This window comes from Carcharhinus amblyrhynchos, unplaced genomic scaffold (assembly GCF_965287045.1).
Source record: "Carcharhinus amblyrhynchos unplaced genomic scaffold, sCarAmb.v2.hapA scaffold_75, whole genome shotgun sequence".
NCBI lineage: Eukaryota > Metazoa > Chordata > Chondrichthyes > Carcharhiniformes > Carcharhinidae > Carcharhinus > Carcharhinus amblyrhynchos.
In genome coordinates this window covers 946,844-962,387 of record NW_027649815.1, presented here as the reverse complement: position 1 = coordinate 962,387, position 15,544 = coordinate 946,844, and the positions used below count along the sequence as shown (strand labels likewise).

The 15,544-nt window shown below is 50.6% G+C and overlaps 1 protein-coding gene across 1 annotated transcript in view; it reads right to left on the bottom strand.

Annotated features, from left to right (window-relative positions):
* Positions 1-1,280: 1,280 nt before the first annotated feature.
* The window catches only part of LOC145337794 (RAS guanyl-releasing protein 1-like), a 115,549-nt gene continuing 101,285 nt past the window's right edge, over positions 1,281-15,544 (bottom strand). Inside the window, exons 11-16 of the mRNA XM_080182636.1 lie at positions 13,668-13,772; positions 12,467-12,576; positions 11,305-11,449; positions 8,137-8,173; positions 2,928-3,125; positions 1,281-1,408 (exon numbers count right to left, since the gene is read on the bottom strand). Coding sequence (XP_080038762.1) covers positions 1,281-1,408; positions 2,928-3,125; positions 8,137-8,173; positions 11,305-11,449; positions 12,467-12,576; positions 13,668-13,772 — 723 coding nt within the window. The remainder of the gene's footprint in view (positions 1,409-2,927; positions 3,126-8,136; positions 8,174-11,304; positions 11,450-12,466; positions 12,577-13,667; positions 13,773-15,544) is intronic.

Here is a 15,544-nt window from a genome sequence, read left to right as displayed (position 1 = left end):
AGCGAGGAGGCAGTAATATATTCCATCCCCCCACAGCCTCACCTCCTGATAAGAATTAATCTTACTCCAGCTCACTGCAAGTGGCAGGGTCAGTGTGATACAACTCCCTTACAACGGGAGCGCAGGAGTAAAGAGATCCAAAGATGTGCGGGTTAGGTTAATTGGCCATGTTAAATTGCCCCTTAGTGTCCTGGGTAGGTTAGTGGATATAATATGTAGGGATATGGGGGGGGGTAAGGGCCTGGGTGGGATTGTGGTCGGTGCAGACTCGATGGGCCGAAGGGCCTCTATCTGCACTGTAGGGCTCTATGCCGCAGTTATACCAGTTCCAGTTCTCTTCCTGCACCCAGCGACGCGCTAAGGCAGACTTTTGTCTGCTTCCGTAGCTGGTCACTCCCGGAATGGGTCACTAGTCTGTCACCAAGGGGGCTTATAGCTGGAGAGGCCTTCACTCCACATCAAGCATGGCTGACCCAGAGTCTCTCCCACTCTTACTGCCAGTCATTGGCCTGTTTGGAAGGATTTACTCAACCTGTTGGGCCTCATTATGAATCCACCGTCCTTGGCCGCCAAGTCCTAGCGCGGGACTGGAACCCACAGCTTCTGGCTCAGAGGCAGGACTCGGTATTTATTGCCCGTCCCTAATTGCCTCTCCAGAAGGTGGTGGGCGAGCCGCCTTCTTGGACCGCTGCAGTTCCACGTGGGCGTAGGCACACCCACGGTGCTGTGAGGGAGAGACCTCCAGGATTCGGATGGAATAGTGGCACGGGGGTTAGCGCTGCCGCCTCATGGCACCAGGGAGGGGGGTTCAATTCCCGGCTCGGGTCACTGTCTGTGTGGAGTCTGCACATTCTCCCCGTGTCTGCTTGGGTTTCCTCCGGGGGCTCCGGTTTCCTCCCGCAGTCCGAAAGACGCGTTGGTCAGGGTGACATCGGCCGTGCTACGTCCTCCCTCTGCATACCCGAACAGGAGCGTGGCGACTGGGGGATTTTTCCCATTGCGACCCAATTCCATCCTGCCTAAATCAATATTTACCATCGCAAGCAACTTATTCCTGTTGGGGGGGAGGGAAAAATCACTGCTTCCTTGGCCTTTTGAGACAGCGAGCGACAACTCACTAAGCAGACGTGTTGAGACAGAGACTTTCAGGTGTTGCCAATAAGCTCCTCAGAGCAGAAGGCTAAATGTGTATTGGTAACGTCACTCAAAGTGTTCCCAGGACAGGGTGTGTGCGTGGTGTTGGTCTGATTTGCATAGATAATAGAGAGGAGGGTTGGAAGTTAGCTGCCGTTGCCACGAGCCATAAACACATCGGACTTTAAATCTTGGGCTCTAAGACTTTTTAAGAGTCCATCTACGGGGCACGGGTGTCGCTGGCTAGGCCGGCATTCGTTGCCATCCCCTTGAACTGAATTTCAGAGGGCAGCCAAGAGTCAACTGCAGTTCTGTCTGGGGTTGCAAATAGACCAGACCAGCTAAGGACGGCAGATTAAAGGGAGACGATGGTGGTATTATTAATCCAGAAATTCATCTTATGTTCTGGGCACACGGGTTTGAGTCCCGCCACGGCAGGTAGAATCATAGAATCCCTAAAGAAGGAGGCCATTCGGCCCAACGAGCCTGCACCAATACCAATCCCACCCAAGCCCTATCCCTGGGACCCCACAGATTTATCCTGCTAACCCCCCTGACGTTAAGGGACAATTTAACATGGCCAATCTCACCCATCTTCGGAGCGTGGGAGGAAACTGGAGCACCCGGAGGAAACCCAGATGGTGGGATTTGGAACATAGAGAAACTGCAGCACATACAGGCCCTTCGGCCCACAATAAGAACATAAGAAATAGGAGCAGGAGTCGGCCATCTAGCCCTTCGAGCCTGCCCCGCCATTCAATAAGATCATGGCTGATCTGAAGTGGATCAGTTCCACTTTCCCACTTTCTCCCCATAACCCTTAATTCCCCTGTCTATCAGAAATCTATCTACCCGTGACTTAAATATATTCAGCGAGGCAGCCTCCACCACTTCAACGGGCAGAGAATTCCAGAGATTCACCACCCTTTGAGTGAAGAAGTTCCTCCTCAACTCTGTTCTAAATTGTCCCCTCTACCACCACCGCCCCCCGCCCCCCGCCCTTATCTTGAGGCTGTGCCCTCTAGTCCTGCTGTCCTTTCTAAGCGGGAAGAATCTCTCTACCTCTACCCTATCCATCCCCTTCATTATCTTATACGTCTCTATAAGATCCCCCCTCATCCTTCTAAACTCCAACGAGTACAGACCCAGTCTATTCAGTCTCTCTTCATAGTCCAACCCCCTCATCTCCGGTATCAGCCTAGTGAACCTTCTCTGCACTCCCTCCAAGGCCAAAATATCCTTGCGCAAGTGCGGCGACCAAAGCTGCACACAGTACTCCAGCTGCGGCCTCACCAGTGCCCTGTACAGTTGCAGCAAGACCTCCCTACTTTTATATTCAATCCCCCTCGCTATAAAAGCATCCCATTCGCCTTCTTGATCACCAGCTGCACCTGCAGACCGGGAATCGAACTCAAGTCCCTGGAGCTGAGGGGCAGCAGTGCTAACCACTGTGCCATCTTCCCGCTGCCTCAGAAAAGCAGCCAGCATCAAGGTGGCATTGTGGTTAGCACTGCTGCCCTTCAGTGCCAGGGACTCGAGTTCGATTCCCGGCTCGGGTCACTGTCTGTGTGGAGTTTGCACATTCTCCTCGTGTCTGCGTGGGTTTCCTCCGGTTTCCTCCCACAGTCCAAAGATGTGCGGGTTAGGGTGATTGGCCGTGCTAAGAAATTGCCCCTTAGTGCCTTGAGATGTGTAGGTTAGAGGGATTAGTGGGTATAATGTGTAGGGATATGGTGGGGGGCTAGGATTGTGGTAGGTGCAGATTTGATGGGACGAATGGCCTCTTTCTGCACTGTAGGGGTTTCTAAGCGATGGGTGATGTTGCTGGTCAGCAGCGAGGGACTTACCGGTACTCTGGCTCTTCTGAGGAACGGGCGTTAACAGCGAGAGGGTCATGGGCAGTGTGCTGTCACTCTGGAGGCTCTTGTTACGCTTCTTACATTCCAACACCACCATATCTCGGCAGTGTTTGTGACAGTTGATCCCGCAGTCTGCGGAGAGGGGACAAAAGTACAAGTCAGCGAGAGTCTGCCCCTGGTCAGACCCAACACAACCAAACCGCAGTGAGATACTCCATCGAGAAGGTAAAGAACAGCAGCGCTGGGGGATAAACGCACTCCCTTTACAGAGACAGAGGCCATTCAGCCCCTCGAGCCTGTTCCACCGCCAATCAACAAGATCATGGCAGCTCTGACATTCCTCACTTCCCCCTCTCGATTCCCTTCCTAATCAAAAATCTATCCAACTCAGCCTTAAATATTCAACAAGGGGCGGGATTTTCCTGTCCCGCCTGCCACGGGAATCGGAACGGGCGGGACACGGACCACACAAATGATCTCGGGTAGGATGTTCCGGTCTTGGGGTGAGCGAGGCTGGAAAATCTTGCCTGTAGTCTCTGCCCCCACCTACAGCTCTCTGTAATAAAGAGCTCCAAAGACTCTCAACTCTCTTGCAAGAAGAATTTCCTCCTTGTCTCAGTATTCAATTGGTGCCTCTTTATTCTGAGTCTGTTCCCTCTGCTCCTAGACTCTCCCATGAAGGAAACACTCTCTCAGTATTTACCCTGTCAAGCCCTCAGAGAGTCCGATATATCTCAACGAGATCACCTCTCATTCTCCCGCATTACAATGAGTGCCAACCTGTTTAACCTCATTAAGACAATCCATCCATTCCGGGGATCATCCCAGTGCACCTTCTCTGAACTGCCCCCAATGAAATACCTTTCATTAAACAAGGGGACCAAAACTGCTCAGAGTGCTCCATGTGTGGTCTCGCCAGTACCTTGTACAGATGCAGCAAGACTTTCCTACGCTTACCATAAAATCATAGAACCCTACAGTGCAGAAAGAGGCCATTCGGCCCATCAAGTCTGCACCAACAATCCCACCCAGGCCCTACCCCCATATCCTACCCACTAATCCCTCTAACCTACACATCCCTGGGCACTAAGGGGCAATTTCTTAGCATGGCCAATCACCCTAACCCACACATCTTTGGACTGTGGGAGGAAACCCACACAGACACGAGGAGAATGTGCAAACTCTACACAGACAGTGACCCGAGCCGGGAATCGAACCCAGGACCCTGGAGCTGTGAAGCAGCAGCGCTAACCCACCATGCTACCGTGCTGCCCCATGTGGATATCCCGGGGATATCCCTTATATCCCAACCCCCTTGAAATAAAGGCCAGCATTCCATTACCCTTCCTGATTACCTGCTATCCCTACGTGCTAGCTTTCTGTGTTCCGTGCACAAGTACTCCCCAAGTCCCTCTGCGCTGCAGCTTTCTGCAGTTTTTCTCCATTTAAATAATACTCTGTTCTTCTGTTCTCCCTTCCAAAATATGGGAGCTGCTTTCTCTGTACAGTCTCGATATGGTGGTAGACCAACATTGAAAGACAGATTATTACTTGAGTGGGTGTAAATTGAGAGAGGTGGATCCTCAGCGAGACCCTGGTGCCCTCGTGTATCAGTCGCTGAAATTAAGTGGGCAGGTACAGCAGGCAGTAAAGAAGACTGCTTGGAAGTTCCTAGAGTGTCCGACTCCACTATCACAGCACTATTACGGCAGACAGTGCATTCCTCACCCCAACCACTCTCTGAGTGAAGAACCTAACTCAGACATCCCTCCAACCATGAACCTTACAGTTATTCCGCCCTCGTAACAGCTACATCCACCCCGAGGAAATAGCCTCTGCACATCCAATGCGAGAATAATAAATCAAATTAAATCCAAAAGAGTGTGCAAACTCCACTCAGACAGTGACCTGAGCCGGGAATCGAACCCGGGTCCCTGGCACCGTGAGGCAGCAGTGCTAACCACAATACCACCCCCAATTTATCTACTCTGAGATGTGGAAGGGGGGATTTCCTTTCTAAAAGGGACATTGGGGTTTTTCTTTTCCCCACAATCGATCACAGACACGGAGATTCGCTTTCAATTTCAGATTTTTATGAATTGAGTTGAAATTTCCAGCAGCTGCCATGATGGGATTTGAAACCGTGTCAATCTCTGCCTCGAGAAAACCGGACCAGTGACATCACCGCTAAGCCCCGATTAGTGAGTGGGTTTTATTCGAGCAATCTGGCGCTTTGCTGATCACTTCCTTATGAGGGCAGCATTTTAATTAATTAATAGAATTTAAATTCCCTCCCAGCCCAGAGGCCTTGGTGGGATTTGAACTCAATTCTCCAGAGCGTTCACTGGACGAGAGGCCCAGCCACATTGTCACTCCGGCCCGACTGATCTGGAGAAGATGTATCCACTAGAACTAGTGGACATAGGACACACCACAGCACAAACAGGCCCTTCGGCCCACAAGTTGCGCCGATCCTATCCCTACCTACCAGGCCTATCTATAACTCTCAATCCCATTAGATCCCATGTACTCATCCAGAAGTCTTTTAAAAGACCCCAGCGAGTTTGCCTCCACCACCACCGACGGCAGCCGATTCCATTCACTCACCACCCTCTGAGTGAAAAACTTACCCCTGATATCTCCTCTGTACCTGCTTCCCAGCACCTTAAACCTGTGCCCTCTCGTAGCGACCATTTCAGCCCTGGGAAATAGCCTCCGAGAATCCACCCTATCTATACCTCTCAACATTTTATAAACCTTTATCAGGTCGCCTCTCAACCTTCGTCTCTCCAGGGAGAAGAGTTCCAGTTCCCTCAACCTATCCTCATAAGGCATGCCTCCCAATCCAGGCAACATCCTTGTAAATCTCCTCTGTACCCTCTCAATAGCTTCCACATCCTTCCTGTAGTGAGGCGACCAGAACTGCGCACAGTCCTCCAAGTGGGGTCTGACAAGGGTCCTATAAAGACATAAAGGGGCGAATTCTCCCTTTCCTCCTGCCACGGGAATCGTAGTGGGCAGGGGGGCAGTTGCAGGTCCATTGACCTCGGATGGGATTTTCCGGTTTTCGGATTGAGCGCGGCTGGAAAATTCCGCCCAGGACGAATCCAATCGGGAGAAATAGTTTTACCCAAAGAGTGGTCCTGACATTCATTCTCGGGAAGGCTGTCAGGCAGATTGGTGGGCATGTGGGTGGCGCAGTGGTTAGCGCTGCTGCTTCACAGCTCCAGGGTCCTGGGTTTGTTTCCCAGCTCGGGTCTGTGTGGAGTTTGCACATTCTCCTCGTGTCTGCGTGGGTTTCCTCCAGTTTCCTCCCACAGTCCAAAGATGTGCGGGTTAGGTTGATTGGCCATGCTAAGAAATTGCCCCTTAGTGTCCAGGGATGTGTAGGTTAGAGGGATTAGTGGGTATAATATGTAGGAATATGGGGGTAGGGCCTGGGTGGGATTGTGTTTGGTACAGACTCGATGGGCCGAAGGGCCTCTTTCTGCACTGTAGGGTTCTATGATCTACGGGACACTTGCCTTTATCAATCGGGGTATAGATTACAAAAGCGAGGAAGTCATGTTGGAGTTGTATAGAACTTTGATGAGGCCGCAGCTGTGTGTAGTTCTGGTTGCCACATACTAGGAAGGATGTGAATGCATTGGAGAGGGTGCAGAGGGGATTCCTCACATCCCCTCCCAACCCTCACCTTTGAACCCCTGTCCCCTCAGAGCTGACCCTTCAACTAGAATCCATGCAGTGCTGAAGGAGGCCATTCGGCCCATCGATTCTGCACCGACCACCCGGCCCCTATCCCCATAACCGCACATATTTACCCTGCTAATCCCCCCCAACACTAGGGTCAATTTAAACATAGGAGATAGAAGGAGGAGGAGGCCATTCGAGCCTGCTCCGCCAGTTATTACGATCACGGACATGGCCAACCCCCCCCAACCTTTGGAGCGAGGGAGGAAACCGGAGGAAACTCGCGCGGACATGGGGAGAATAACTTCACGTGGACGGTGACTCGAGGCAGGAATTGAACCCCTGGAGGCAGCAGCGCTAACCACTGCGCCACCACTTGACCTTAGCGTTGCGACACTTGATCCAAAAGGCCGGGAAGTGGTTTAATCTGTGACCTCCCTGTCCCGTATAGCTCAGAGCCCTGTACGGCATTGAGGGACCAGAACCAGGGCTTAAGAGGCAAGGCAAAAGGATTGCAGAAGGATCTAGATAGGCTGGGCGAATGGGCCAGGAACTGGCAAATGGAATTTAATGTTGGCAAGTGTGAGGTGGTCCACTTTGGTAGGAATAATGGTAGGAAGGACTATTACTTACATGGCGAAAAACTGCAGCATGCTATGGTGCAGAGGGACCTCGGGGTCCTTGTGCATGAGTCGCAAAAACCCAGCCTGCAGGTGCAGCAGGTGGTCAGGAAGGCGAATGGGATGCTGGCCTTCATAGCGAGGGGGATTGAATATAAAGTAGGGAGGTCTTGCTGCAACTGTATAGGGCACTGGTGAGGCCGCAGCTGGAGTACTGTGTGCAGTTTTGGTCGCCGCACTTATGCAAGGATATTTTGGCTTTGGAGGGAGTGCAGAGGAGGTTTACTAGGCTGATACCGGAGTTGAGGGGGTTGAGCTATGAGGAGAGGCTGAATAAACTAGGCTTGTGCTCGTTAGAGTTTAGAAGAATGAGGGGAGATCTCATTGAGACGTATAAGATGATGAATGGGATGGATAGGATAGAGGTGGAGAGGCTCCTCCTGCTCAGAGAGGACAATAGGAACTAGAGGGCACAGCCTCAAGATAAAGGGGGGGCGGTTTAGAATGGAGTTGAGGAGGAACTTCTTCACTCAAAGGGTGGTGAATCTCTGGAATTCTCTGCCCGTTGAAGTGGTGGAGGCTAACTCGCTCAATATATTTAAGACGCGGGTAGACAGGTTTTTGGTGGGCAAGGGGATTAAGGGTTATGGGGAGAGGGCGGGAAAGTGGAACTGAGCCACGACAGATCAGCCATGATCTTATTGAATGGCGGGGCAGGCTCGAGGGGCTGGATGGCCGACTCCTGCTCCTATTTCTTATGTTCTTAAAACCCAACCCAAGGGGTAGCTGGGCTGATCCTCAGGGGAAGAAGACAACGCAAACACTTTTCTTACCCTGACACCTGTAGCCTTGTTTTATGACACCCCAGAGCTGCAATGGAAGAAGAAAAAAGATAATTAATTTTAATTATTACACGTAACCGTCACCATCCATGCCCTGTGTATATTGTCAAACATACAAAGCAAGAACTGTTGCCCAGGTAACTGTACCATTATTAGTCGTTACATATCACGCACCTTAACATCTCTGTCATGCCTTTTACTGTTTTCGTGAATTGGGGGGTTAATTTGACAGATGGGGGGGCAACATGGGAGGAGGAGGGGACAACCATGGGGTGAGGGAACAGTTTGTGTTGGGGGGGGGGTAGGGGCAAATAAGGAGTTCATCTTATTTATTAGTGTCACAAAGTAAGGCTTACATTAACGCTGCAATGGAGTGAAAATCCCCCCAGTCGCCACACTCCTGTTCGGGGACACTGAGGGAGAATTTAGCACGGCCAGTGCACCCTAACCAGCGCGTCTTTTGGACTGTGGGAGGAAACCAAAGGAAACCCACACAGGCAAAGGGAGAACGTGCACACTCTGCACAGATCCAAGCCGGGAATCGAACCCGGGTCCCTGGCACTGTGAGGCGCAGTGCTGTGTAGCGGTAACAGAAAGCATCTCTTGATGAGAGAGGTACAGGAGGGTTGCATCCCTAGGCTACCCCGGAGCGATCTCCAATCCTTATAACATGGCTTTTACAGAATCATAGGATCCCTACAGTGCAGAAGGAGGCCATTTGGCCCATCGAGTCAACACTGACAACAATCCCACCCAGACCCTATACCCATAACCCCATATATTTACCCTGCTAATCCTCCTGACACTAAGGGGCAATTTAGCATGGCCAATCCCCCTAACCTGCACATCTTTGGACACTAATGGACAATTAAGCATGGCCAATCTATGGTTGAGCTATGAGGAGAGGCTGAATAAACTAGGCTTGTACTCGTTAGAGTTTAGAAGAATGAGGGGAGATCTCATTGAGACGTATAAGATGATGAATGGGATGGATAGGATAGAGGTGGAGAGACTCTTCCCGCTCAGAAAGGACAGTAGGACTAGGGGGCACAGCCTCAAGATAAAGGGGGGGGCGGTTTAGAACGGAGTTGAGGAAGAACTTCTTCACTCAAAGGGTGGTGAATCTCTGGAATTCTCTGCCCGTTGAAGTGGTGGAGGCTGCCTCGCTAAATATTTTTAAGACGCGGGTTGATGGGTTTTTGATAAGCGAGGGGATTAAGGGTTATGGGGAGAGGGCAGGAATGTGGAACTGAGCCACAACAGATCATCCATGATCTTATTGAATGGCGGGGCAGGCTCGAAGGGCTAGATGGCCTACTCCTGCTCCTATTTCTTATGTTCTTATGTTCAATCCATCTAACCTGCATATCTTTGGACACTAAGGGGCAATTTAGCATGGCCAATCCACCTAACCTGCACATCTTTGGACATTAAGGGACAATTTAGTATGGCCAATCCATCTAACCTGCACATCTTTGGACACTAAGGGACAATTTAGCATGGCCAATCCACCTAACCTGCACATCTTTGGACATTAAGGGACAATTTAGTATGGCCAATCCATCTAACCTGCACGTCTTTGGACACTAAGGGACAATTTAGCATGGCCAATCCACCTAACCTGCACATCTTTGGACACTAAAGGCAATTTAGCATGGCCAATCCATCTAACCTGCATATCTTTGGACACTAAGGGACAATTTAGCATGGCCAATCCACCTAACCTGCACATCTTTGGACACTAAGGGACAATTTAGTATGGCCAATCCACCTAACCTGCACATCTTTGGACACTAAGGGACAATTTAGCATGGCCAATCCACCTAACCTGCACATCTTTGGACACTAAGGGACAATTTAGTATGGCCAATCCACCTAACCTGCACATCTTTGGACACTAAGGGACAATTTAGTATGGCCAATCCACCTAACCTACACATCTTTGGACAGGAAGGAGCAATTTAGCATGGCCAATCCACTTAACCTACACATCTTTGGACACAAAGGGGCAATTTAGCATGGCCAATCCACCTAACCTGCACGTCTTTGGACACTAAGGGACAATTTAGTATGGCCAATCCACCTAACCTGCACATCTTTGGACACTAAGGGACAATTTAGTATGGCCAATCCACCTAACCTGCACATCTTTGGACACTAAGGGACAATTTAGCATGGCCAATCCACCTAACCTGCACATCTTTGGACACTAAGGGACAATTTAGTATGGCCAATCCACCTAACCTGCACATCTTTGGACACTAAGGGACAATTTAGTATGGCCAATCCACCTAACCTACACATCTTTGGACAGGAAGGAGCAATTTAGCATGGCCAATCCACTTAACCTACACATCTTTGGACACAAAGGGGCAATTTAGCATGGCCAATCCACCTAACCTGCACGTCTTTGGACACTAAGGGACAATTTAGCATGGCCAATCCACCTAACCTGCACATCTTTGGACACTAAGGGGCAATTTAGCATGGCCAATCCACCTAACCTGCACATCTTTGGACACTAAGGGGCAATTTAGCATGGCCAATCCACCTAACCCGCACGTCTTTGGACACTAAGGGGCAATTTAGCATGGCCAATCCACCTAACCTGCACATCTTTGGACTGTTGGAGGAAACCGGAGCACCCGGAGGAAACCCACGCAGACAGTGGGAGAACATGGCTCTGCACAGACAGTGACCCAAGCCAGGAATCAAACTGGGTCCCTGACGCTGTGAGGCAGCCGTGCTAACCACAGTGCTGCCCAAATCTCAGCATGGGTGGTCCAAAGCTTCCCCCCAAAGCCTCTCCGAACCTCCTCCGACTGGCTTTCCTAACACAGCATTCCCGCACTCCCCTCACAAACCTCTGTGGCACTTTTGAGATGAGCTGCTGCAGGGACCCCTCCCCACATCCCCTCCCTCCCTCCCCTAACCCCCCCAGCTCACACCACTGATTGACAAGCCGGTCACCAGCCACTTTGCCATTTATGGGATCGTACTGTGCCGGGCTTTCACTGCTGCGTTTCACCTGCGTCGTCGGATCAGTGACCAGAAGGACTACATTGGCTGCAAAGTGCTTTGGGGTGTCCATGGGAGGGGAGGGAGGGAGGGAGGGTTTGGGGGCTACACAAATGCGGTCTAACTGAAGCACAGACTTACGAATCCACCGCAGCTGTCGCAGAAGGTGGGCTTCTTGTAGGTGGTCTCCTGAAAGTTGTGGAGGAAGCCCAGACGCAGCTTGGAGCAGATAGAACTACCTCTCATGAAGTAGGCAGTGATCTCTTCTCTGCTGATCATACCTTCGCTGTAAGGAGACAGTGAAAGTGCAATACGTTGACTGTCCTTCCATCTACTGATACCGCTGTCCTGTACATCACTCAACCCCATCCACGCTGCTCATTAGCGCCTTACTCTTTGTGGGATCTTGCTGTGCGAGAATTCGCCACCGTCTTTCCCACTGAATGGCGGAGCGGGCCCGATGGGCCGAATGGCCTACGTCTCACGGTCATGCTTCAAAGGTACTTCGCAGGTTGTGAGAAATAAATTGGACGACCGAGGGTGCTATAAAAATTCAGAAACCCGCTTGTTTCCCTGCCCCAGCCACCTGGCCCCAGGTTTTCACCGTGACTTTTCCCCAAATAGACTTCACCAGCTTCCCGCTCGGATATATTGTTCAAGGAATTATTTCTTCATTCAAAGAAATGAATCGGAGAATCCCTGCAGGTGTAGAAGAGGCCATTTGGCCCATCGAGTCTGCGCTGGCCATCCGAGAAAGCACCTACCCAGGGTCCAATCCCTGACCCACTCTCTGTAACCCTGTGCACTTATCAACGCCAATCCCCCTAATCTGCACATCTTTGGACACTAAGGGATAATTTAGCATGGCCAATCCACCTAACCTACACATCTTTGGACACTAAGGGATAATTTAGCATGGCCAATCCACCTAACCTACACATCTTTGGACACTAAGGGATAATTTAGCATGGCCAATCCACCTAACCTACACATCTTTGGACACTAAGGGATAATTTAGCATGGCCAATCCACCTAACCTACACATCTTTGGACACTAAGGGATAATTTAGCATGGCCAATCCACCTAACCTGCACATCTTTGGACACTAAGGGGCAATTTAGCATGGCCAATCCACCTAACCTGCACATCTTTGGACTGCGAGGCAGCAGTGCAAACCACTGTGTCACCGTGGTGCCCAACTAATGTCGATGGGATGCCACAAAGCAGAATGGAAGCTCGCCCAGGGGGTTGGTGTTGGTCACTGCTGCCACAGTGGGAAGTCAATGTTGAATTCATACTTACCGATCCTTATCAAGGATGAAGAATGAAAACGGGAAACTCAGAGCAATCTTCTCGAACTCAGCTTGGGAAATGTAACCATCTTGGTCATGGTCGTAATTCTTAAATACGGACTACATGGTGGAAAAGGGGAATGGAATATTAGAACAGTATTGATCATGGTAAGAGTGGAAACAAGGATTCAACATGTCCCCGATTCGATATGCAGCAGCACTAGACATTAATCATAGAACCTGAGAATCCCCACTGTGCAGAAGGAGGCCATTCAGCCCAGCGAGTCTGTACTGACAACCATCCCACCCAGGCCCTATTCCTGTAACCCTCATTTACTCTGCTAATCCTCCTGATACTAAGGGGCAATTTAGCATGGCCAACCCACCTAACCTGCACATCTTTGGACACTAAGGGACAATTTAGCATGGCCTATCCACCTAACCTGCACATCTTTGGACACTAAGGGGCAATTTAGCACGGCCAATCCACCTAACCTGCACATCTTTGGACACTAAGGGACAATTTAGCATGGCCAATCCACCTAACCTGCACATCTTTGGACACTAAGGGGCAATTTAGCACGGCCAATCCACCTAACCTGCACATCTTTGGACACTAAGGGGCAATTTAGCACGGCCAATCCACCTAACCTGCACATCTTTGGACACTAAGGGACAATTTAGCATGGCCTATCCACCTAACCTGCACATCTTTGGACACTAAGGGACAATTTAGCACGGCCAATCCACCTAACCCGCACATCTTTGGACACTAAGGGACAATTTAGCATGGCCAATCCACCTAACCTGCACATCTTTGGACACTAAGGGACAATTTAGCACGGCCAATCCACCTAACCTGCACATCTTTGGACACTAAGGGACAATTTAGCATGGCCAATCCACCTAACCTGCACATCTTTGGACACTAAGGGGCAATTTAAGATGGCCAATCCACCTAACCGACACATCTTTAGAATGTGGGAAGAAAGTGGAGCACCCGGTGGAAACCCACGCAGACACTGGGAGAATGTGCCAACTCCACACTGACAGTGACCCGAGCCGGGAATCGAACCCGGGTCCCTGGAGCTGAGAGGCAGCAGTGCTAACCACTGCGCCACCGTGCCGCCCTTCCCGTCACTATTGATCCTTATCTGGATGGTCTGCTTTGCACAGTGTGAAGGTTCGGACTGTAATTCCCAGCTACTTACATCCACCAGCTGCTGGACGTGCTTGCTGACCGTCACGGCGTCGAGCTTCGGGGCCACGCCTGAGGCCCAGTCAACGACCACGGGAGGCTTGCAGGACGGCACTGACTGGGAGCAAAGAGAAATGGGTTACACAGTGGGCAGAGCACAGATCACCCAAGCAGACTGAGCAGACACACAGTTCAGGAAAAGTGACCCCTCCCTCCCGCTGTGACAGCGGGGGTAGAGATCAGGAACTGACACTAAGGAATCTCAACCAAGCAGCTGAAAAAATATCATCAAACGTACTAAGGTTTATAAACGACAAGGACATCAAACTAACTCCATTATATCTAGTTCTCCACACTTCCTGATGTACGCCAGCTCTCCCTCGTGTGTGAGAGTGCAGGAGTGTGAGAGAGCTCTGAAAGCTAGTGGCGTTTACTCTCAAATAAACCTGTTGGACTTTAACCTGGTGTTGTGAGACTTCTTGGCTCACCCATCTTACGTTTGAGCTTCTGGGGATATTCTGTGAATGTCTGTATAAGCTGTGTATGTTTATTGGTGTCTTTTTTTTTACATCCACAGGTGATTCGGTCCGCCTTGTTGGCCAACACGCGGTGGGTCGTACGAGGGCTGCTCTTGGATGTTGCTTCGAGAGTTGCCTAGTGCTTCACGTCGTTAGTGTACGCTTAAACTGGACCAACTGACGGGCAACACAACAGCTCAGTGACTATCACTGTTTGCTGTGCAGATACAGGGACCCAGGTCGGATCTCCGACTTGGGTCAGTGTCTGTGGGAGTTTGCATATTCTCCCCATGCCTGCGTGGGTTTTCTCCGGGTGCTCCGGTTTCCTCCCACACCCCAAAAAACGTGCTTTTTGGCTGATTGTCCCTAAATTGGATCTCCCTTAATCTGCCGCACATATAATTCTCTAAATGTGCACCCCCTTTATTGTGGAGTCCGAGAGGCGTAGACAAAGGTCGGAGGTAGAAGGAGGATTGGAATGAGGCTCTCACTGAGTGTTAAAATGGGGCGGCACGGGCTTGTAGGGCCGAACGGCCTGTTTCCTGTGCTGTGTTGTTCTTTGTAGGAGCAGAGGGCATCGTCTCAGAGTGAGGGGGTCCGAGGGGAGTGAATCTGTGGAATTCTTTCCCGCAGAGGGCTGTAGAGGGCGGTAACTATGTTGAAGGCTGAGATTTTTAATCAGTCAGGAATCGAGGGGATAAGGTGGGAAAGTGGGAGTTGAGGTTGATCACATCAGATCAGTCATGATCTCACCGAATGGTGGAGCAAACTCAATGGGCCGAATGGCCTACTCCTGCTCCCGGTTTCATAGAATCTCTAAGTGCAGAAGAAGGCCACTTGGCCCATCGACTCTGTACCGACCGCAATCCCATCCAGGCCTGCATATTTACCCTGTTAAATCCCCTAGCATGAAGGATTGATTTAGCACGGCCAGTGCACCCTAACCAACATGTCTTTCAGACTGTGGGAGGAAACCAGAGTACCCAGAGGAAACCCACGCAGACACGGGGAGAATGCGCAGACTCCGCACAGACAGTGACCCGAGCCAGGTCCCTGGCACTGTGAGGCAGCAGTGCTAACCATATGGCGTCTAATGGGTTCTGTGTCTTTCCGCAGTGTTTCTCTGAGTAGGCGCATTATTTCAAAGTGGGGAACCTTCCTGCAACACTTCTGCTGCCTTGGATCATGTTTTGTGTTTCTGGATCGCGTTGTGTTTCTGCGTCATGTTTTGTGTTTCTGGATCGCGGTTTGTGTCTCTGGTTTGCATTTTGGGTTTCTGGGATATGTTTCGTGTTTCTGGGATGTGTTTTGTATTTCTGGGATGTGTTTTGTGTTTCTGGATCGCATTTTGTGTTTCTGGGATGTGTTTTGT